The sequence below is a fragment of the Ornithorhynchus anatinus genome, chromosome 11 (assembly GCF_004115215.2).
Source record: "Ornithorhynchus anatinus isolate Pmale09 chromosome 11, mOrnAna1.pri.v4, whole genome shotgun sequence".
NCBI lineage: Eukaryota > Metazoa > Chordata > Mammalia > Monotremata > Ornithorhynchidae > Ornithorhynchus > Ornithorhynchus anatinus.
The window spans coordinates 44124490-44149557 of record NC_041738.1 but is presented as its reverse complement, the minus strand read 5'-3'; the positions used below and the strand labels follow the sequence as shown (position 1 = coordinate 44149557).

The 25068-nt window shown below is 46.3% G+C and overlaps 1 protein-coding gene across 1 annotated transcript in view; it reads right to left on the bottom strand.

The window, feature by feature from the left end:
- The window catches only part of ZCCHC14 (zinc finger CCHC-type containing 14), a 66061-nt gene extending 52129 nt beyond the window's left edge, over nt 1-13932 (bottom strand). Inside the window, exon 1 of the mRNA XM_029075439.2 lies at nt 13295-13932. Coding sequence (XP_028931272.1) covers nt 13295-13882 — 588 coding nt within the window. The 5' untranslated portion in view covers nt 13883-13932. The remainder of the gene's footprint in view (nt 1-13294) is intronic.
- Nucleotides 13933-25068: the final 11136 nt, after the last annotated feature.

Genomic DNA, 25068 nt, shown 5'->3' with positions numbered 1-25068 from the left:
TAGTAAGCGCTTAACAAATTACCACAATTATTATTATAACAAACCATTTTCCCCATCTTACAATATTCCTTCTAATATTTTTAAATCTATAGTCTTACTCATATTTCTGGGAAACTATATACAAGGTTGCTATGCACAATAAGATCACTATGGATTAACCTCTAAAAACATTAGTTCAAGTCTCCTCACATCAAGGAAAAAAACAAAAGTGAGGGATGGATAAATCAATTAATACTACTTACTGATCACTTACAGTGTGCAGAGCCCTGAACTAAACCCTTGGGAGAGTGCAATGGAATTAAGAGCAGACACCAGTGGGGGGAAGTAGATACTAAAATAAACTGCAGCTAGGAGGAAGCAATAAAAATAATCTACTTAAGTAGAAGGGGGGGTGAAGAGAGTACCCAAGTGCTGAGGTGACAGGGAAGTGAAGTGGCAATTGGGGAAGGGGAAATGGAGGAGGGAAGAATCATATGCTGCAAAAAAAATTTTTTAAAAAAGTTAAATGTTGGCTCATCAAGTATTCACAAAAAATAAAGTACTGAGAGAGGAAGGCCTCTAAATGCTTTTATTTTTAAAGAATCAGACGAGGGTCAGCAACTCCTACCATAGATGTCACCCCAAACAGTCTATTCCAGCTACAGGCCCCTTACTGCTAAGGAATTACATCCTGGCCTCCCAACGCTACCTTCTATGCTGAGGAACAAGTCCCAGATTTTCACTTGCTGTTATTACCACTGAAGTCTCCCATCTCTCTTGGAAATGCCTGGGCAATCTTTGAGTGGCAATAGCTCACAGAAGTCTGGCTATCATCTCCAGGGCAGATTAATCCGCAGTTTTAGGGGCTGCAGCCCAAGGCTATAAGAAGTCTCCACCCCACCCCGGAAAAATAAATCCATTATCATTAAATTATAATATAAGGGTAGCTAAGGGGTGATTTTACCAGGTGAAGACAGGGATTGCTCAGGAGAGAAGGGTTTGAAAGCATAGAGCAAGTTGTGAAGCAGCAGGCGAATGGGTGGTAAAGCCTGGAGAGGGCAGGCAGGAAGGCAACGACAGGGACTTCAGGTAATGAGGCAAGATGGAAGAGAGGCCAGCTGTGATGGGTCCTTGATCATCACAGACCCCTTAGGTGTGTCCTTCCACGTGATGGGAAGATCAGAGCCGCCAGACTGAGACGCTGCAGGGTCACAGGTGGAAGGAGGCAACCGGAAATATGCCACATACTCCTTCGCCACCCTGGACGTGCCCGATTTCATCTGCTCTTGGAAGCTCTGCATGGTCAGGTCTGGCTAGTATCTGGTACGGAAATCTTCAGGGGCTGCAGATTTCTGCCTCTTGCTCCTGGCACCCAGTGCTGCTCACCTGCAGCTCTGCAGAGCCTGTGCTTTGGTATGGGTAACAGCACTCCTCACTTCTGTGGGGTCCCTTCCTTGCCCAGCCTTTTAAGAAGTTGGGGACAGGATCTTCTTGATGCTGCCAAGGAACAGTAAAATTCTTTACACTAGGAAGTTGTGCCATAATATGGCAGAAAACTGGTTGTTAGTCACTCTGTGACAACCAACCACTCCTTCACTGATCCATTCCTAAATCCCCTTCCAGGAAAAAAAAAAAGTCCGCAAAACAGACCTGATTAGGCTTTTTGGTTCTTAGGTTAAAGGGAGTCCTTGAAGATTTAGGCCAAACATATATTTTGCAGCCTCCAGCCCGGCCCAGCTATTTTCTCCCGGACCCTGTCCCGTCCCCTATACCACGAGATGTATTTTTAACCCCAGGGATATCCACAGCCAGTTCAGGGTAACCCTGGAGGTGACAGACCTTGACCCAGTGAAAACGCTTAATCCCCACCACCACCTCAGCTATTTTTAAACTGAGTTATCCACAGATCAGGCCTAGAAGTTAGAAATTTGGAAAGCAGAAAACGGATAAAGGCCCAATGGTACCCCATTCATTTCTGTATAAAACAAAAACTAAGTGCTAGTTTCAAAGCTCTATTTACCAGTTGTCTCCTTTCTGGCCCACTCCTCTTCCATCGTATCCCAGGTTGCACGAGTCACTCCTCCCTATCACTTTGCTCTTGACTCTCCCCTCTCCAGTCCATCAATTGTGCGTCCTTCCTTCTGAACGGAATGAGGAGCAGCACGGCTCAGTGGTAAGAGCATGGGCTTGGGAGTCAGAGGTCTTGGTTTCTAATCCCAGCTTCACCACTTGTCAGCTGTGTGACTTTGGGCAAGTCACTTAACAATAATAATGATCATGGTATTTATTAAGCACTTATTATGTGCCAAGCACTGTTCTAAGCGCTGGTGTGGATACAAGGTAATCAGGTTGTCCCCCGTGGGGCTCAGTCTTAATCCCCATTTTACAGATGAGGGTAACTGAGGCACAGAGAAGCTAAGTGACAACCTCTCTGTGCCTCAGTTACCTCATCTGTAAAATCGGGATTAAGACCGTGAGCCCCACGTGGGACAATCTGATTACTTTGTATCTCCCCCAGCGCTTAGAACAGTGTTTGGCACATAGTAAGTGCTTAACAAATACCATTATTATTCAACTTTGCCCAACTACGTTTTCTCCTCAACGTTAAAGCTCTCCAAAAATGCCAAGAGATATCCCCCAAGTAAGCTCCACTTTCCTGGTAATGTCATTCCACTACTCATATGTATAGTTTTTGTTTATCTTACTCGATTACTCACATTTTTTATCATTTGCTCTTGTTCTTACTATTCTACGGATTAGCAATTTTCTATCTACTGGTTTCCCCTTCTTAGACTATCTGCTACGTGAAGGCAACGACTGTCTTTTACTATTACTACACATTCCCAAGCTCTTAGTCATTTAGCAGTGTTCTACACACAGCAGACATCCAATAAATCCTGCTGTTAATGACACTGAAGAATGCAGTTCCAACTCAGAATAATGATGAAGATTTGCATAAACTCAGGGTAAACATGGGCTTCACTCTAATACTAACCTTGAATGATATTGTGGAGAGTTTGCAGAGATAAGGATAGTTAAAACATGTACCATCTTGTGATTTAGGAATGAAGACAGGAAATATTAGATTTGAATCCATCACCTTTCCATCTGTGCCAGTCCATCGGTCATCTCAGTATTCATCTATTTGTTTCTCATTTGCTTGAGATTATTTTATTTGTCTCAAATGCAATTGTGGCTTATTCATTAGTCTTTTTTTCTCCCAAGAGATGGCTAAACACAAGAAGGGCAGTAGTATTTTTGTGTGCGGGTGGGTGTGTGATTTAATGATATTTGCTAAGCATTTACTATGTATCAAGAATTGTTCTAAGAGCTGGGGAAGATACAAGTTTACCTGGTCAGACACAGTCCCTTGTTCCACATGGGCTCACTGTATAAGGAGGAAGAACAGGTCTTGAATCCCCATTTTACAGATGAGGAACCTGAGGCACAGGGAAGTGACTTGTTCAAGTGATGGAGTCAGGATTAGAACCCAAGTCCTCAAACTCCCAGGCCTGTGGTCTTTCTACTAGGCCTCACTGCTGCTCAGGCTTTGGTTCTTTTCCCACCACACTATACAGGTTGGTGGTTTTTGGACCCTTACCTGCCCTCATGCCCCCCCCCCCGGGCCACAAGCTGGTGAGTAGTCTTGATAGGAGGCTTGGGTTACACATGGAGATTCACTTCCTCTCTGGCCACAAATCCACCTCCATTCATCCACTTTCAAAAACCTAACGACCCACTCTTCTGCTCCTTTCTTTCTTTCTCCACAGGGATGCTTAGAAACTCTAACCCTAGCAAAAAGAGGCATCAGATGGGGACACATCAATGGAAAGCCATGAGACCAGCAATAAGAGCACACTTGAAAATAAAAAAGGAGAAGAAAAAAAGGGACAGAACACAAAGTACTTGCCTGTTTAAACCAAGAAGAGAATAGGTCTCTTCTGAGGGTAGAAGTATTCGGTATTTTGTTATAAACAGAATGACAGTCTTAAAAATAATGGTCTGGCTTAGGTGATTTTTATGCTTGTTGGTTTGCCTGGTATTTGCTTTTGTTTGCTTGATTCTGTGATAGATATATATATCTATGCAATTTTAAATTGGCAAAGAGATTTATTTTTTCCATTTTTCTTTAGCCCATTAAATGATATTTTAGCAAAGGTGCTCTGAATCTAAGAATTCCCCATCACGCTTCACACCCCCTCTTCCCCTCTCACATGCCCCTAGTAGATCCAGCTAGGATGAAGCTGGGGAAACATAAATCCTGGGAAACTGAAGCCTGAGCATCCCAGCTCTGTACTCTTTTCATTTAAAATGAGAGGCAATCAACTGCTGCACAATTTTGTCACCACTATTTATCCACAAAAGTATTCTGTCCTTCCCGTTACATAGCTAAGTCTAAAAAAAAAAATACCCAGGCCAAGAAAATGGAAACAAAACAAAACACCCACAAAAAACATAATGCAGATTTTTGTAACTACTTTATAGCACCTAAATATATATTCACAAAACTATATGGACAATACCTTTCTGCTCACTCCACACCCAAAGAGAACATGTCATCTATATATGTTCACCATCTTTTTAAAGGCTGTACACTTTTATAAGACATTATTTGGGGGCAGGGGAAGGGGTGTTGGAGACCCTGCAAAAAACCACACATTTTCTAATTCCAAATTATTTGCCTCTTTCCTTAACACACACTACAGTTCTCATGGAAATGAATGGTATTTAAAAGGACTACTACCACCAGATTTTGGTGGATTGATGAGTAGACTACATTACTTGAAAATCTAAAAAAATGCTGGGTAAACAAAAATTCCTAAAGGAAAAAAAACAAACAGTGGTATTTACTGAATGTTTTCTGTATACAGAGTATTGTATTTGGGAAAATACCCTAATAGTTTTTCATAGGTACACTCTTCAGATATTTAGGAGGACACCTAGATCATTTTTCTTTACAAAGACCTAGCCCTTTAGTCTTAAAGAGATAGCGAAGGGATTAAAGAGAAAGGACAGTGATCAACTGATAGGTGTGAAAGTGTCCAATGCTCTTGGGGTAACCAGTCCCCCATTTTATTTTTTAATGGTATTAGTTAAGCGCTTACTCTGTGTCAAACACCATTCTAAGCACTGGGGTAGAGACAAAATAATCAGGTTGCCACAGTCTCAGTAGGAGGGGGTAGGATTTAATCCCCATATGACAGAAGAGGTAACTGGGGCATTGAGAAGTTAAATGATCTGTCCAAGATCACAGAGGAGGCAAGGGATTAAAACCTCCGTTTTCTGATGCCCAGGCCCGCGCTCTTTCACTAGGCCATGTCTATCTATGGTAAAAATCTACAGGCACTTCAGGGACCCCAAACTAACAAGCTGCCATGTCCGGCTGGCTTCCCTTGTGCGCTGCTGTGGTCCTTAGTTGATCTGATTTGTGGAAAGCCAAATGGGGGAAGTTCAGTCACAAATCTGCCGGGGAATCACAATATACACATATCTCTTCTTTCTAAAACAAACCCGCTGTCTGTGAGATTTTTATCCTTGTGTGCATTATACCTAAGAAATGTCTTCCACACTGTTCAGCCTTTCCCCCCAAAAGGGGGAACAATGTTGTCATAAAAAGGGTTGCTCATAAATCAAGAATTCTTCCAAAAGGTGCAGCTGCCTCTGGCAAAAGACACCCCAAAATAATGAGGCTTGGCTACTTATGTAGGTCTTTAGTTTAAGGTTGGGGGAGATTAAGGAGGGGAGGGTGTTGGGATGGGGGGGAAGAGAAAGCACAATAACATCAGCAGGGGGACCTGTATTAAGTATTCCAGAGTGGTAAGGAGTTGGCTGAACCACCACCCTCTTTCATCCGGTACTTCATACAGCCAGTACTATTCACTGCAAGATGGCTGGCAGGCATAACAGACTTAGTCACTGACTATTTAACAGAAAATCTGTCAGTCCTCTAAAGCCGAGCGGTGTACCTTCAACCCTCGAGTCATTATTGACTGTAGCCCTGAAACGGTGCCAGCAGTAAGCACCCGCTTCTCTGGCTTTCAGATTCCGACACAAAAGTCCCAGTCAAGCAAACCATTCTAAAAGAGTTCCCCTAGCCGACCTGAAGCTCTGACTGAACCCAAACTTTAAACTATGGATAGAACAGATTTGCCTATTCCCGGTGCCCAGACCACTGAAGGGTCGAATTATGTCAATTCTTTCCTGGATCAGAGAAATTCATCGGACAACATTTTTGAACCACACCCTTTCACTTTTAGGGAGGAATACTTCTCTCCCCCTAGTCTAGCCCCCATTAAAAAAGATCTTCAGTTGAAGACAAAAAATATTTCTCAGTTTTAAAAAGCCTCTGGAGGAAATTCCACAACTTCGCTTGATAACATCTCCCACTGTTTAATCTCTTTCCCCTATCTTAACCTAAAGCCAATCTTGTGTCAAAGTCATTTCCTTTGTAGGGCAACAAAGACCATTTCCTCTGGTTCTTCCCTGAGTGAAAAATAGCAGATAGCCAACCTAAACTACTTCCTTTACCCCAAAACAAAAACATCCAGGATTCTGGCCTTCTGTAGAATGGATCTCTAGGATTTTGGCAGGAAATGCATTTGTCCACCTCTTCAATGACAGGCTTTTATAAGCAGCGTGGCCTAATGGCAAGAGCCGGGGCTTGGGAGTCAGAGGACATGGGTTCTAATCCCAGCTCTGCCACTTATCTGCTGTATGACCTTGAGCAAGTCACTTCACTTCTCTGTGCCCCAGTTAACCTCATCTGTAAAATGGGGATTAAGACTGAGCCCCTCACGGAACAACCTGGTTACCTTGTATCTACCCCAGCGCTTAGAACTGTGCGTGGCAAATAGTAAGCACTTAACTACCACCATCATTATTATTGTATACAGTGGAAATGGGCAATGAGGGAGGGAGAGAAGGAAGGTTGGGAACACTGACTAAAAAATGGTAAGCACGCAATGTGAATAAGTATTCTGCCTAACATGCCGTCTTAACTAGTTTTTTAAAGGAAAAGGGACCATAAGAATGATCAAACAAAATCTAAATGATCAGAGTTTTAAAGAAGTAAAACTACCACCAGGGAAATAAGCCAACCTTCACTCCAAGAGAATCTGGTGGTTCATCCAATTATTTAGTCAGCTAAATTACAAGCGATAAACTGCCATATAAAATTTTCAACCACCTTCATGCTTCCTTTAAAAACAAATACAATCCCTAAAATATTGCTACAAAAATCCAAGACCGTGCTACTTTTTTTTGTGAAAAGACTAAACCAAATAAATGCTATTGCCTGACTGTATAAAAGTAAAATGTGTCAAATACATAAATTTAGAACTGTGGATGATCATTAAAAAGTGCTATACAATCCCAATCACTATTAATGCACTTCCAAAAAAAAAGCCAAAAATTAGTTGGAAAAAATGAGCATCTGAATAGAATTGCATTTTAAAATGTGAAAGCCGGAGTGTCAGGATAATAGTTAAGTAATCTGAGAATTTGATATAATACTTATTACTTATACCCCTCTTTCCTATATACAGGAATGACACAGTTTCCATTTCATTTTTGCAAAAAATATGAAGTAGATCAAAGGCAATGTTTTACCCTTACTGTCTTTCAAAATTCCAAATTAGTCTAATTCTGGCACTGTGCATACATACAGGGGAAATGAATTTACTTCACTAATAATTCTTAGGTCCTACTACCCGAAAGACCAACTGGGAATGGCAAAAAAAAAGTTAAAATAAAATAATGCTCTAGCACAATTGTGTCTCTAATCATGATAATTAAGAGCAGCAAGTGGTGCACAAGCTTTCATCTGTAACAACTAACGCTTTTAAGGTAGAGAAAAGCAAAATTACATAGGCCGCATTAGTTTATGAAGATTTCCTGGAGCTTTGGTGCAGGTTATTCCTGACAGTAGGAAAGCCAGGTGGTGTTGCATCCAGTTCCCAAACTGAGGTGAAATCCAGAGTCCCCTCAAATCCATTTTAGGATATGAAATAAGACCTCTGCAGCCCCAAACACCTGGGGGGGGAAGGATGCTACCTGCCTGGAGATGGTAGCTAGAGAAGAGCAGGGAGACTCCTCCATCCCACTTTGATCCCGGGAAAACCTAGTTCCCTTCCAGGCATTCACTCTGGGAATAGTAGTTCCCCAACAGGGCCCCTCAAGGTCAACAATGAAAACCAGGAATCCTGTCTCCACAGCAGTCCCGATTTTGGCATATTTATGACCGTTAGCCACCAAGTGGGATGCTCAGAATAAACCAAAGAAATGGGACTGCCCCAGCTAATCCAAAACTTAGGGTCATCCTATACCTGCCCAATAATTTATAACACCCTTGCAGATAAACATAAAATGCTTAACAGCTCACAGAGTAGAAATCATTGGTTGCTTTGGGCAAGTGGCTATTTACAAATCTGATCTTTAGCATTTCTCACTGCCCAGGGCATTTCACATCTGCAGGGCCGGCTATCTCCGAATAAGTATAGTACACAGTAGTGGCACACTGCCCACTGCACTGCTCCCCTCCCTGTCTTTCCCATCCACGTAGACAACACCACTAGCCTCTCGAGACACATCTCTCTCATTCAGCTCACATCTTCCATCTGTCATCACATCTTGTCAGTTCTACATAACAACACTGCTAAAATTTGCCCTTTCCTCTCCATACAACCTACTACACTGATCCAATCACTTTTAACCTGCCTTTATTACTGCAACCTCTTCACTGACCTCCCTTTCTCCTTTCTCTCCCCACTCTAGTCCAAAATTTTCTCTGCTGACTGGATCATTAAAAAAAAAAGTTTGATCCACGTCTCTCCCTTCCTCAAGAATCTCTGTGAAGTACTTAACTTTATTGATTCTCTGTACCTTAATTTTCTCATTTGTAAAATGGGGATTCATTCATTCAGTAGTATTTATTGCGCACTTACTATGTGCAGAGCTCTGTACTAAGCGCTTGGAATGTACAAATCGGTAACAGATAGAGACAGTCCCTGCCCTTTGCCGGGCTTACAGTCTTACAGTCTAATCAGGGGAGATGGACAGACAAGAACAATAGCAATAAATAGAATCAAGGGGATGAACATCTCATTAAAACAATAGCAAATGAATAGAATCAAGGTGATGTACATCTCATTACTCCCTCCTAATTAGACAGTGAGCCCCAGGTGGAACAAAGACTATGTCCACTTTGATTATCTTGTATCTATATTGGTGCTTGACACATTAATATGCTTAATATCATTAAAGTGTTAATTGTATTGATACATAATTATCATTTAACCTAAAATTAATCATTGTAATGCTGTTTATTAAACACTTTACATGTCAAGCGCTGCTGTAGATGCAAGATTTGTAAAAAAAGGTCATTTTTCTTTAAGACTATTTTAAATAGTGCAAATAAGGAGATACTACAGCATTTGAATTTCTCAGAAGAGCAGAAAGACCAAGTGTTCTAAGGCTTCCATTAAATCTCTCTCTAAAGACTTGGAACAGACATTTAAGCCCAAAGTTTCACTGGAGTCCTTTAAGAGCTTAATATAGGGACAAAGACAAACCAAATAGGATCACAGGAGGCATACTAACTGAACTTTATTGCCTCTCCTTTTCAAAACCCAAAACTGGTTTGAGAATAAACTGCTACCTGCTGCTACAAAGGTAGGATCCCAAGGACAATGGGCCTCCCACCTAATAAAGTGTAACTGTATTAGCAATTGTATTTATTAAGCGATTATTGTGTGCATAGCATTGTACTAAGTGCTGGGAGAGAACACACAGGGGGGTATTATTCATCACCCCCTGTCCCTCTGGGGCTCACAATCTAAAAAAACCATCTTTTCAGCTTCCTCATGGGCAGAACGCATATGCTAATTCTGTTAATTCTGTTGTACGGTACTCTCCCAAGCGCCTACTACCGGGATCTGCACATAGTAAGCACTCAAATACCTCTGACTGCCTGATTCCTCTACCTTTTTATTGGGACTGCAAGTGAGTGTGAATGAATATCCACCAGTAATAAATTGTAATTAAATATATCAAAGCAAATCTGTGCTCAATGCACAACATTTTTTTGCTACAGTCACCTCAAGTTCACATCTCTTCCAAGGATTGAAAAGCTTTCACAATGTTAAATTCTACAAATGCTCAAAAATTACTATACTTAGGCCCCACAAGCACTGTGAATAGGTAATGCCAAATTGTTATGCCTTTGCATACTATTTTAAAGAAAGACTCTGACACCTCTTCAGGCAGTGAATATTACCTATGCTTTTACTACAATACACAACTGCACAATCATATTTATTGAGCGCTTACTGCGTGTCGAGCACTGTACTAAGTGCTGGGAAGAGTACAGAGGTGGTGGCCATGTTCCCTACCCACAAGACTGAAGGGGGAGACAGACATTAATATAAATAGTTACAGATACCTACATCAGTGCGGTGGGGCTGACAAAACATTCCCAGTGAGAAGATGAATAAGGGAGAGAAAGTGGATGAAATGAGGGTTTAGCTGGGAAAGGCCTCTTGGGGGAGATGGGATTTTGATAAGGCTCTGAAGATGGGCAGAGTTCAGTGCTCTGCACACAGTATGCACTTAATAAATGCCCTTGATTGATAAAGGAAAACCAGCAGGGGCCAAAAGGAAATACAGCTTCAGTTTTTTCAAACTTCCCATGAGGCACAATTTTTGTCCTTTCAGAATAAGTGGCCCTGTTCCCTGGCTCTAAAACGCCGTAGGAAAAAATTATCTTGTCGCTAAAGAATGCTATGGTTTTCTTTATGAGTTTAGCACAGGGTTCTGCTATTTTTATGTCCTAAGTGGGTTCCAAGTCATTTGGGGCACTCATGAAGTTCAATTAATCTGAATAGCATTGGGAAACTTGTTTTCTAAAAAAGTTGAAGTGATTCAATCAGTGGTATTTAATGAGCACTTTCTATGTGTAGAACACTGTACTAAGTACATGGGAGAGTACAACCCGGAATTGGTTTAGCCTGGTTTAGCCTAGCAGATCAGATTACTCCCGATACTGCCCATTTTCCCCAATCCAACTGACAATTGGGAAAATTACCCAAATCCTAGAGTCTGGGAAAGGGAAATGCAGATGTGTACTCAAATACAGATGTACAATGTGACTAATTTAGGAGTTGCTTTGGTTTCTTAGAGGGACTAGGTAAAAGCACCGCTTTTTGTGACAAAGGAAGACAGAAATTGGAGGGGCAGCCGCTATTTTAAAGATGCTATTCCCCCATGTGCCAAGTCCTGTGTCTTGGGTGCCCTGTGACATTCGTTTATATAACAGGTACGCTAAGCTTAGGTCCTGAGGAGCTCAAAAAAAAAAAAGCATAAATATTCTGAAAATGCGCTAGGCAGTTAACTGACAGGTTCTGCCACTGATGGAAATGCCTTTAAAAGCCTGCAGCCTCTCCTGTCTTTTTAAACCTAGCTCACTAATAACTTTGCATTGACGACTAACTGCCTTCCCGTTTCCGTTCCTTCCTTGAATGGCGGGTGCCTCTCAGAATTCCTAAATGAGAAGGCCGATCCCGGCGAAGATGCCACTGTCACCTCCCCTTCCGAGGCGGTGGAGGAAATCCGTTTACAAGAACGGTCACAGGGACTTCCAAGAAATCAGTTTCCCCCCCACCCGGGGGCCGGCCTTTCGCTTATTAAAACGCATCCCCCTCTTGATTTAGTGGCCAGAGTTGGGGCTGAAAGGGAGTCACGGGTCGTGGGTTCTAATCCCCTCTCCGCCGCTTGCCAGCTGGGTGACTTTGGGCAAGTCATTTCACTTCTCGGTGCCTCAGTGACTTCACCTGTAAAATGGGGATGAAAACTGTGAGCCCCATGTGGGACAACCTGAGCACCTTGTATCCCTCCCAGCGCTTAAAACAGTGCTTTGCATTGAGTAAGCGCTAAACAAATACCACCACTATTATTATAATATTAATCCCCACTTGGCCACTTGTCAGCTGGGTGACTTTGGGCTCAGTGACCTCATCTGGAAAATGGGGATCAAGGCGGTGAGCCCCAAGTGGGGCCAACCTCATAACCTTGTATCTATCCCGGCGCTGACAACAGCGCTTGGCACATAGTAAGCGCTTAACAAATACCATCACTATTATTATTACTATTCGTAGCTCAGTGGAAAGAGCAGGGGCTTGGGAGTCAGAGGTCATGAGTTCTAATCCCCGCTCCGCCACTTGTCAGCTGGGGGACGTGGGGCAGGCCCTTCGCTTCTCCAGGCCTCAGTGACCTCATCTGGAAAATGGGGATCAAGGCCGTGAGCCCCAGGTGGGGCCAACCCTTGTATCTATGCCGGCGCTGACAGCAACGCTGGGCACAGAGTAAGCGCTTAGCAAATACCATCACTATCATTATTATTATTCGTGGCTCAGTGGAAAGAGCGGGGGCTTGGGAGTCAGCGGTCATGAGTTCTAATCCCGATTCCGCCCCTTGTCAACTCTGTGACTGTGGGTCAGTCACTTCTCTGTGCCTCCGTTTCCTCATCTGTAAAATGGGGATGAAGACAGTGAGCCTCACGTGGGACAACCTCATTCCCCTGTATCTACCCCAGGGCTTAGAACAGTGCTCTGCACGTAAGTGCTGAACAAATACCAACATTATTATTATTAATCCCCGATCCGCCCCTTGTCAGCTGGGGGGCTCTGGGCAAGCCTCTTCGCTTCTGCGGGCCTCGGTGACCTCATCTGGAAAATGGGGATGGAGCCTGCGAGCCCCAAGTGGGGCCAACCCTTGTACCTATCCCGGCGCTGGGCACCGAGTAAGCGCTTAGCAAATACCACCCCTATCATTATCATCATTAAAGGGATCCCCTCCCTTTGTGGCTTCATCTGATCCCCTTCGAACGCACCTGCCAACTAGAGAAGCAGCGTGGCTCCAGCGCAAAGAGCCCGGGCTTGGGCGTCCGAGGTCATGAGTTCGAATCCCGGCTCTGCCGCCTGTCAGCTGGGGGGGGGACGGGACACTTTGGGCAGGTCACTTCACTGGGCCTCAGTGACCTCTGTGAGCCCGTCGGGGCCCGTCTCTATCTGTTGCCGGCCTGTCCGTGCCAAGCGCTCAGTACAGTGCTCTGCACATGGTGAGCGCTCAACAAATACTGCCGAATGAAGAAAATGGGGATTAAGTGGGAGCCTCACGGGGGGACCACCCGATGACCCTGGAGCTCCGACGGCGCTCTGCACAGCGCTTAGCAAATACCAACGTTATTACTGTGCAAGGGGCGGACACCGGCGTGTCTTTTGGAGGAGGAGGAGGAGGAGGAGGAGGAGGAGGAGGAACGCACCTTGTGACAAGCTGGACAGGTGGGCAGGGGGCTGCTGTTGCCCGGGGGGCTCTTGCCGCCGCCCTGGCCGTGGCCGCCGCCGCCGCCGCCGCCGCTGAGGCTGCTCTGGATCTGGGTGAGCTCCTGCCTCAGGACCTGTTTTTGGTGGAAGCTGAAGGCGGGGTGGTTGGAGGCCATGGTGAAGAGCAGCAGGAACTCATCGCCCGTGCGGCCCTCGTTGAGCTGCAGCCCGTAGTTGTGGATGATGGAGTCGATGTGCGTGAGGGTCCGGTAGAGGACCCCGGCCGCCTCCCGCTGCTCGGAGCCCAGCAGGGCCAGCGACACCAGCAGCTTGCTGCGGACCACCTCGTCCGTCAGGTTGGTGAGGCTGCCCAGGTCGGCGGGGTTGTTGGCCTTGATCTCCGAGTCGCGCAGGGAGTGGTAGTCCTTGCGGGCCAGGTCCTCCAGGCAGGAGCCCAGGAAGCGCAGCTCCAGCGGGATGCACAGGTCCAGGAGGCCGCAGAGGAACTCCACCCGCTGCGGGGAGGGCAGCTCGGAGAACCAGCGGTACACGCCGTCCCTCTGCAGCGGGCACCGCTTCTCCACCATGCTGCCGCCTCTCCCGCGGCCCGGGGGCGGGACCAAGGCGGCGGCGGCGGCGGCCAAGGCGGCGGCGGCGGCGGCGGCGGCGGCGGGACGCAAGGACCGGCCCCCGCCGAGGCCCGGGAGGCGGGACGACGACGACGACGACGACGACGACGACGACGAGGGCGGGCGGGCCGAGGCGCGGGCGGGCCGGGGTCTCAGCGCGGCGGCTCCCCTCAGGGCTGACGACGACGACGACGACGACGACGACGACGACGCCGCCGGGCGGCCTCCCGCTCGGCCCTCACGGGGCGGCTCCTGCCCGCCGGCCGGCCCCGGCGGCGGACGGGGCGCGGCGGCGGCGGCGGTGGCGGCGGCTGCTGCTGCTGCTCCTCGTCGGCGGCGTCGGCGTCGGCCCGGAGGCGGCCGCCTCCATCTCCCCCCGCGCCGCAGGGTCCGTCACTGCGGGCCGCTCCCCGCCGGAGGGGCCCCCGCCATGCCGGGCCGCCGCCGACGACCGTTGTCGGCCGTTCTCCGCGCTCCCAAATAATCCCTCCCTCCTTCCCTCGCAGCGGGGTGGAGGGACACGACGCCGCCGCCGAAGGACGCTCCGAGACACGACGTGCGGAGGGATTCCGCCGCCGGGACTCTCCCCGCCGGCCTCTCGCGCTTCCTTTCTGAAGGAGAAGCGGCGCGGACGGATCCGGCGGAGGGATCGGCGCCCCTTTACCGGCCGCGGGAACGAGGCCGAGGGGGTGGGACCGCGGAACTCTCGCGACGACGGACCCCTCGGGCTTCGCACTCCCCCCCATCCGCGGGGCCGGCACGTTGATTGGTCCGGGGGCGGGAGGGGGGCGCGCTGATTGGCCCGGGGGCGGGCGGGGGACACGCTGATTGGTCCGGCGGGGGGCTACGCTGATTGGTCCGGGGGCGGGCGAGGGACATACTGATTGGTCCGGGACGGGAGGGAGACGACACTGATTGGTCCGGGGGCGGGGCCTGGATCTGGCCGGGGACCGGTTGTTCTCCCGACCCGCTCCGTTTTCTAACGACCCCGGTGATTTGTCCATCGCTAGGCCCGAGGCCCCGCCCACTCATGCGTCGGGGCTTTTCATTGGTCGGCTGCGGGACGGGGGGTGGGGACTCGATTTGCTCTTATTCTAAGCAAGCGGCGTCGGATGGGGATAGGGAGTCGCAACCTCCTTAAAGGGGTTTTTTTTTTTTCCGTTTGTTTTTTAGGAAAAGAGCCTGAAGGGGCGGGCGTCCCGGTACAATAGGACGTAGAGCCAGCAGCTGCTTCAATTTTCCTTTTTTTTTTTCTCCTTAAATAAAAAATCCTCCAATTTGCAGAGTGACCTATTTAAAACCGTCCCATTTCAACCGAGGCCGTTGCGGGTGGTATTATGTAGTCATAACACCGTCTCGGAAACGCAGATGCTGTCAGGTCGGAAGGGATGCCAAGAGAGAGACGGTCGGGAGAAAAAAATAAATAAATATAATAAAAACAATAATATGAATAAATAGAATATAAATAATAATATAAATAAATATGATATAAATAATATAAATATGATAGAGCATATAAATATAATAAATAATAATATGCATATACTAAAAATAATAATAATCGAAACGACCCGAAGGGGACCGCTTGCAAGGACGGGGTAGGAAGTTGCTGCCTGGAAAGACAAAAAAACTGAGCAGCGACGTGATTGGAGGGCTCCCTGATGGCGAAGGGTGGATACGGGGTGAACAAAGAATTATTGTTACCCAAAACCCGCGGCAGCACAAGTGAGGTGGGCCTACTGGGGCTTGAAGGGGGTACATGTGAAGACCAATCACCCAACTGGTGGGAACGTGGCTCAGCGGCAAGAGCCCGGGCTTGGGAGTCGGAGGTCATGGGTTCGAATCCCGACTCTGCCGCTTGCCAGCCGGGGGACTTCGGGCGAGTCACTTCACTTCTCTGGGCCTCAGTCACCTCAGCTGGAAAATGGGGATTAAAACTGGGAGCCCCATGTGGGACATCCTGATCACCTTGTATCCCCCGCCCCCAGCGCTTAGAACAGGGCTTTGCACATAGTATGCGCTCAATAAATACCACCATTACTATTATTATTAACTTGTGGAGGCTGAAAATACTAACGGGGGCCAGAAAGCCCGAGATTAAATCGGTGACAGTAGAAGACCGAGGAGGAGGAGGCCCAGTAATTTATGGGTGATGGGTGTCTGATGGATTGTTAGAGGGAAGCGATAGAGATTTGGTTGTGAGGCTGTCCAAAACTGAACTCATCTTCCCCCCGACCTTGCCCTTCCCCCGTCTTTCCCGTCCCTGTAGACGATACCACTATCGTCCCTCTCTCACAGGCCCGTAACCTTGGCCTAGACTCACCTCTATCACTTCACCCACAAATTCGGCCTGTCCCCAGATCTTCTTGTTAAAAACCTATGGCTAAAATCCACCCATTCCTCACCATCCAAACTGCTCCCACCCTGATCGAAGCACTTATCTTGACGCGCTTTGACTATCGCTGCGGCCTCCTCCTTGACCTCGCGCGCTCCCGCCTCTCCCTGCTCCGGTCCATTCTTCATTCTGCTTCACGGACCTTTTTTCCAAATAAAGCTCAATCCATGTCTCCCCATTCCTCAAGAGCCTTTAGTGGTTGTCCATCCACCTCTGCATCAGACAGAAACTCCTCACCGTTGGCTTTAAAGTACTCAATCGGCTCAACCCTCCTACCTGCCCTCACAAATCTATTAAACCCCAGCCCCCACACTCTGCTCCTCTAGTGCCAGTTTACTCACTGTCCCTCGATCTTGTCTAACTTGCCGCTGACCCCTTTCCCATGTCCTCCTTCTAGCCTAGAATTTCCTCCCCATCCATATTCACCAGACCACCACTCTCCCCTCCTTCTAAGCATTAATAATAATAATAATAACTGTGGCATTTGTTAAGCGCTTACTGTGCGCCAGCCACCGTACTAAGCCCTGGGGTGGATACGAGCAAATCGGGTTGACACGGTCACTGTCCCACGTGGGGCTCACAGTCTCAATCCCCAGTTTACAGATGGGGGAACTGAGGCACAGAGAAGTGAAATGATTTGACCAAGGTCACACAGCAGACACGTGGCAGAGCTGGGATTAGAACCTATGGCCTTCAGACTCCCAGGCCTGGGCTCTCCCCACTACGCCATGCTGCTGCTTCATTCATTCATTCAGCCGTATTTAATAATTATAATAATGTTGTTATTTGTTAAGCGCTCAATATGTGCAGAGCACTGTTCTAAGCACTGGGGTAGACACAGGGGAATCAAGTTGTCCCACGTGGGGCTCACAGTCTTAATCCCCATTTTACAGATGAGATAACTGAGGCACAGAGAAGTTAAGTGACTTGCCCACGGTCACACGGCTGACAAGTGGCAGAGACGCAGTGTACAAAACGCTTGGGAGAGTACAGTATAACAACAGACACTTTCCATCCCACAACGAGCTCACGGCCTAGAGGGGGAGACAGACATTAATATAAATAAGTAGATTGATAAGTAAACTACAGATATATACATATGTGCTGTGAGGATGGGAGGGAGGATGAATGAAGGAGCAAGTAAGAGCGGTGCAGAAGGGATTGGGAGAAGAGGAGAGGTGGGCTTAGTCAGGGAAGCTTCTTGGAGAAGATGGGCCTTCGATAAGACTTTGAAGTGGGAGACACATCTCCTCCAAGAGGCCTTCCCTGATTAAGCCCTCTTTTCCCCAGCTCCCTCACCCTTTTGCCTCATCTATGCATTTGGATCTGTGACTTTGGGACATTTGACTTTCACCCCACCCTCAACCCCGGAGCGCTTATGCACATATCTTTAAGTTATATATTATAAATTATTTATTTCTATTAACATCCGTCTCCACCTCTAGACTGTAAACACATCGTGAGTAGGGAACATATCTGCCAACTCGGAATGTGTCTGCCAACTCTGTTGCATCGTACTCTCCCGAGCACTTAGTACAGTGCTCTGGAGGTAGTGAGCGCTTAATAAATACCACTGATTGATTGATAACAAGGAGAGTAACCTTGATTCAGTCCATCCAAGCATCCCTGTTGCAAGTGTTTGCTCTCTTTGCCCTGTTTTGCTTTGCCATCCGTCTCCCCGGATTAGACTGTGAGCCCGACACTGGGCAGGGATTGTCTCTATCTGTTGCCGGATTGTAGCGCTGGGGTAGATACAAGGTAGTCAGGTTGTCCCACGTGGGGCTCACGGTCTTCACCCCCATTTTCCAGATGAGGGAACTGAAGCCCAGAGAAGTGAAGAGACTCGCCCAAAGTCACACAGCAGATAAGTGGCAGAGCCGGGATTAGAACCCTTGACCTTCTGACTCCCAGACTGCATTCTATTCACTGGGCCAATCAGAAGGAGCTTGACCCAGTGGAAAGAGCACTGGGACCTGGGTTCTAGTCATTCATTCAATAGTATTTATTGAGCGCTTACTATGTGCAGAGCACTGTACTAAGCGCTTGGAATGAACAAGTCAGCAACAGATAGAGACAGTCCCTGCCGTTTGATGGGCTTACAGTCTAATCGGATGGGCTTACAGTCTAATCGGTCCGGCTCCGCCACTTGTCTGCTGTGTTATCTTGGGCAAGTCATTTAACTTTCCCGTGCCTCAGCTATCTCATCCGTAAAGTGGGGATTAAGACCGTGAGCTCCATGTGGGACATGGACTCTGTCCAAATTGATTATCTTGTATCCATCTCAGAGCTTAGTAGGGTGCCTGGCACGTAGTAAGTGATTAATGAATACCATAAAACAGCCTCCCAAAACGCTGTTTTCCCTCCTACTAAGACTTTGAGCTGGTATCTACCCCAATGCTTTGTTCAGTATGTGGCGTATAATAAGCGCTTTGCAAAAATCTCAGTAATAATTATTAGTAGTAGTAATTGTAAAACAAATTAAGGATGGGGAAATGACAGAGTCTAAAGATATGTATCTAAGTGCTATGGGGCTGAAGGTGGGGCGAACATCAAGTGTTTAAGGGGTAGAGATCCGATTGCCTAGGCAACACAGAGGTGAGTGTGGGTAAGGGAAATAAGGGCTTAGTCAGGGAAGGTCTCTTGGAGGAGATGGGATTTTAGAAGAGCTTTGAGGGTGGGAATAATGATCGTCTGTAGGGTACAAAGTGGGAGGGAGGTCCTGGCCAGAGGGAGCATGTGGGCAAGGCGGAGACAGTGAGAAAGATGAGATTTAAGTATAGTCGTTAGGTTGGCATTAAAGGTCAAAGAAGCTCTTGGGTGAAGGTGGTGAGATTGGGTCACAACTAAGAATACAGAAGTGTAAAATTCTGTCCTTATGGAACCTCAGGGAGAAGAAGATATCCTGATTCTTGGAATATCTAGTCTGGACCTTGCCTCCCACTCTGACATTCAGTTCCGATCTCAATCCGCGCTTTGGGAGAATTTTCCTGGTCAGCATTCAAGCAGGGCAAATCCCAAGGAATGAAGTGCCTACTTCCTCTTCAGCTTGTTTCCAGTATACTTATTGGGAAAGTGAAATAAAGTGTTAAAAAAGAGGACCTCATCCCAAGAAGGGCGCATCTGGTCACCGATATACATTATAAATGATTTATTCATATTAATATCTGTCTCCCCCTCTAGACTGCAAGCTAGTTATGGGCAGGGAACGTGTATACTGTACTTTCCCAAGTGTGTAGTACAGTGCTCTATACCTAGTAAGCACTCAATAAATACAATTGATTGATTGAGGCCCTGTGGAATGAATTTGTTTACCTACTCAAAAGTCTGGCTCTATATGCACAGATGACTCTATTACTAATCATTACTTTTCATTGCAATGCTTCCAGATCCTAACAATAAGGGCTAAAGTTGCCATCACTACAACTTTAAGTAAAGAAACTACTGAGGAACACTCTAAGCACTGGGATACACAGTACTGAACATAATCTAGAAGAGACACAATCCTTGCTTATAAAAGACAAACTATATATATATATTTATATAACTTATATATAACTTTATATATTTATATATATATAACTTTCATATATATATATTTATATATATATATGAAAGTTGACTCTGTGGACGTGGTGATGATGATGGGAAGTAGGAAATGGTGGAGAAAAATGCAATCAATCAATCAATTTATGGTATTTGTTATGTGCTTACTATGTGCCAGGCACTGTACAGAGCGCTGGGATGGATACAAGCTAATCAGGTTGGATACAGTCCCTGCCCCACATGGAGCTCACAGTCTTAATCCCCATTCTACGCTTGAGGTAACTGAGGCACAGAGAAGTGAAGCGATTTGCCCAGAGTCACACAGCAAAGAAGGGACAGAGCTGGGATTAGAACCCAGGTCCTTCTGACTCCCAGGTCCGTGTTTCATGAGCTTACTCTGTACAGAGCACTATGCTAAGTGCTTGGGAAAGATTGTAGACACATTCCCTGCTTTCAAGGAGCTTTCAGTCTAGTGGAAGAGACGAACATTAAAATAATTACTGATATATAGTTAAGTGCCGTGGGGTGAATATCAAGCGCTTAAAGAGTACAAATCCAAGTGCAGAAGGGAGAGGAAGTAGGGAAATAATAATAATAATAATGGTGGTATTTGTTAAGTGCTTACTATGTGCAAAACACTGTTCTAAATGTGGGGGGAGTGGATTACAGGGTGATCAGGTTGTCCCATGTGGGGCTCCCAGTTTTAATCCCCATTTTACAGATGAGGTAACTGAGGCCCAGAAAAGTTAAGTGACTTGCCCAAAGTCACACAGCTGGCAAACAGCGGAGCCGGGATTAGAACCCACAACCTCTGACTCCCAAGCCCGGGCTCTTTCCACTGAGCCACACTGCTTCCCTATGAGGGTGTAGTCAGGGAAGACCTCTTGGAAGAGATGTGATTTTAATAAGGCTTTGACGGTGGGAATAGTGGGGGCCTGTCAAACAGGAATTGGGAGGGGCGTTCCAGGCCAGAGAGAGGAGATGGGCAATGGGTCGGTGGTGAATTCACCTCCTTTTTTGCCTAATCTAGGAAGGCTTTCATATAGCTAGGCCTAGTGAGGGACCCTAAAAGGAACGATGTAGCCGGTTGCCTGGCATGAGGAAGCCGTTCCGGCCATTTCAAGATCATTCTGGGGGCAGTGTGAGAGAACCCAGGAGCAGCTAGGGAGAAAAGAACGTGGGAAAGAGAGAGACAGCGGGCCTGTGCACAGTACCAGTTAGGTAGAGCAGACTGATATGGGACTCGGAAGTCCCGAGATAAGATTTTGAATGACGTGCCTTACCCCTCTCCAGAGGGACAGAGAATAACAGCCACAGCGTGCTGCCTCCACAGAACCTCCGGAAGGTTGTGACGGTGTCTGCCACTGTGACTGTGAACTTTTGAGCTGCTAAGAGCCTGAAATTCTGCTCCTCTAGCCTCAGAACCCTCCCGCTCTCTGTTTCTTTCATCTATGTATTATCTTACTATTTTGTTTAATCACTTATGCACCATCTCGTCGGTCCCCTTTCTCCCTTTTTTATTTTCAGATTGCGAGCCCCTTGAGGAACAGGGCTTGTGATTAATTCCTCCTGTGTATTTTTTTTTCCAGTGCTGATTTCAGAGCTCTTCACGCAGTAAGAGCTTAACAAATACTATTAGTACGACTAGTAAGGTGATATGATGTATCACGGTGGGGGCTGGTTGGGGGAGGATCAGGGGTTTAGCAGCACTGCGGAGCTTCGAGGAACGGAATGTGGCCTCGGGGACTAGCACTGTCAATATCCTGTTTTTGTGTTTAGGGCAGGGAGGCGGGTGAAGAAAACAATGCAATTTAAAGGTGAGTTCTAACCGGGATCTGATGCCTCTTAGGGGAAACGGAATAGCCTCAAGAGAAATCAGTTCCTACCCAACTCTTTTTGGCCACCTCTGATCTCCACTCAGATCTGCAGGTAGTCACTAGCCTCACTATCTAGCCATCATCCAAATCAATCAATCGTATTTACTGTGTGCAGAGCACTTTACTAAGCGCCTGGGAGAGTAGTCTAACAGAATTCCCTGCACACAACGAACTTACAGTCTAGAGGATGCAGCCACTGTCTATACACTGTGAGTTTTGGAGACAGAAAGTTCGTACAGCTGGTTGAGGCCCTCGGGCCACTTTCCTAATCTGTCCTTGGCTGCCTTCAGCGAGGGAGCGTTTCCATGCTCCAGCCAAACCTGTCAAAATGTAAACTAATCTCAAATTCCTTTTTTGCAGTTTGAACTCATTACTGTTTTTATTGTTACTTCAAGGTTTAAACCTCTCTGCCCTGGTGGTGGTGGTGGTGCCCTGGTTGGAAGAAGAAGCAGTCAGTTGGTCAGTCATCAAGAGTGTTTACTGAGCACTTCATGCGTAAGGTTAACAGATATGTGCCTTGGAAGAGTTTACATACTCCATCTGGACAACTGGGAGGCAGATAGCCTGGGTCTTCGCCTCCACCAGAACTCTAGGATTGAAGAGTGACCCGAAGGCCCAATTGCCTCCATTCTCTTGCCAGTCATTTGCCAACCTACCTTCCAAACATTTACTGTTGTCATTCAACATTCAGAATGTTAGGCAGACTGTGCTTATTGGAACAGGGAGATTGAAGTGATGAGGTGGTCAAGGGGTTGAGACATGAACTACTCGCCTTTCAAGGTTGTTGTTTCTGCCTTCACAGATGTAGATGATCTTTTTTGCCCTACATGACTCTCTTCCCCCCTGCATAGATTATAAACCCGTGTCCGACTTCTTGTCCATGTATTCTTCTCAGCACTAGAATAATGCTGTGCACTGGTAGGCGTGTTATTAATTGAACAGAAGCATAAATTTAAATTGTTTACTAATTCTGCTCTACCTAAGCTTGTTTCCTTTCTCTCCAGGACAAATCTAGCATCATCTCCTTAAGAATCAGGAAATATAAAGGATGATAATGGGTCTGAGGCCTGGAATCACCAGCCCATCTAAAGCCATATAGAAATAATAATAATATTAGTGAAATTTGTTAAAGCCATATAGAAAGCCAGATAGAAATAATAATAATAGTGAAATTTGTTAAGTGCTTCAAATATGCCAATCACTGTGGTAAGTACAGTGAGATCAGACAGTCCCTGTCCCATATGGGGCTCACAGTGTAAGAGGAAGGGAGAACAAGAATTTAACCCTAGTTTACAGATGAGGAAACAGGCACTGAGAAGCTAAGTGGTTTGCCCAGATCCCACAGCTGGGATTAGTACCCAGGTCTCCTAACTTCCAAGCTTGGATTCTTCCCATCATGACATGCTGCTTCTCAAAGCCGTGTTCGGAAAGGGCTGTCTTCTTACAAAATCTCTTCTACTTTTCAACCTATAAAATGGAGAAAGAGAAAGAGAGAGTGTGTTTAATGGCATTTTTGAAGCTCTTAGTGTCAGGCACTGTACTAAACACTGGGATAGATACCAACTAACCAGGTTGGACACAATCCATGTCCCACATGGGCTCCCAGTCTTAATCCCCATTTTACAGATGAGGTAACTAAAGCCCAGGGAAGTGAAGTGACTTGCCCAAACGCAAACAGCAGGCAAGTGGCTGATCTGGAATTAGAACCCAGGTCCTCCTGATTTCCAGGCCCATGTTCTAGCTGCTAGGCCACCAAGTTACTGCCTCTCCTATTCCTGTTACAATTAACTATTGGACTGATGCGGTTTAGGGTGATGTGAATTAACCAGGGAAGGCTTCATGGAGGACGTGGATTTTAGGAAGGCTTTGAATATGGAGAGACCTGTGGTCAGGTGGATTTGGAACAGGAGGGAGATCCATATCAGGAGACAAGCATGAGCAAGGGATCAGAGGCCAGAGAGTCAGGAGTAGATAGATGAGCTGAAGAGAAGCAGAGAGTGTGAACTGGGAATAATGGGTGAAACAACCCGATATGTAGGACACAGAAAGCCTTGGAGTCGAAGGTCAAGGGTTTTTCCTTGAGCTGAAGGGAAATAGGCAGTCATTAGGGGGGTGCTGAGAGACATTTCAAGAAGATGATCTGAATAGCAGTGGGTAGTAAAGACTGAATGAAGCAAGATGAAACTGACGGTAGGAGCTCAGCTGGGCAGTCCAACTGTTATTTGAAAAGTGCTTGAGCCACAGTGGTAGCTGCTTAAGTGGAGAGGAAACGGTAGATCCAGAAAATCCTCAACTCACGGCCCAATTTAAATGCTCTGAATGCACATTTGTGTAGAAATATGCTAGATTTGCCACTTTCAAAGTTTGGTTTTGTGAAAGGGGTCTTGAGAAGGGGACAAGTTGGAAGAAAGTATAACTCCATCTCCCTTTCTCCAATAATTGTCCTCCTGATGTCTAAAAGAAAGGGGATGGGGCAGAGATGACTTTTTGAACCAAGGAGGTGTTAAGAATAATGATGGTAAAGGTGGAGTTACCAGACATTTGAATTTGCACCCTTTATTCACCCTTCCCTCAGGACTTACATATTATGTATATATCTGTATATGTCTGTAATTTATCTTTCTATTCATATTATAGCTTGTCTCTCCCTCTAGACTATGAGGTCGTTAGAGGCAGGAATGTGTCTGTTGTTATATTGTTCTCTCCCAAGTGCTTGGTACAGTGCTTTGCACACAGTAAGCACTCAATAAATACAATTGAATAATAATGTTGGTATTTGTTAAGCGCTTACTATGTGCCGAGCACTGTTCTAAGCACTGGGGTAGACATAGGGGAATCAGGTTGTCCCACGTGGGGCTCACAGTCTTAATCCCCATTTTACAGATGAGGGAACTGAGGCACAGAGAAGTTAAGTGACTTGCCCACAGTCACACAGCCAACAAGTGGCAGAGCTGGGATTCAAACTCATGAGCCCTGACTCCAAAGCCCATGCTCTTTCCACAATGAATGAATGAATGTATTTATCCATTATTTATTTATATTGATGTCTCTTCCCCCACCCCCAGACTGTAAGATCAGTGTAGACAGGGAATGTGTCTTCCAACTCTGCTATGTTGTACTCTCCCAAGTGCTTAGTACAGTCCTCTGGACACAGTAAGCACTCGATAAATACAATTGACTGGCTGGTTGAAATATCCTAACTTCTAGAATGTCCGGGCAAATGCTAACCAGGTGCCAACTGGAGTGTGTGTTTATTTTAACTGGAACAGTTAAGTTAGTTTAATGCTTTTGGGTAAGAGCGGATCTGTAATTTCATTAAACCTAGCACT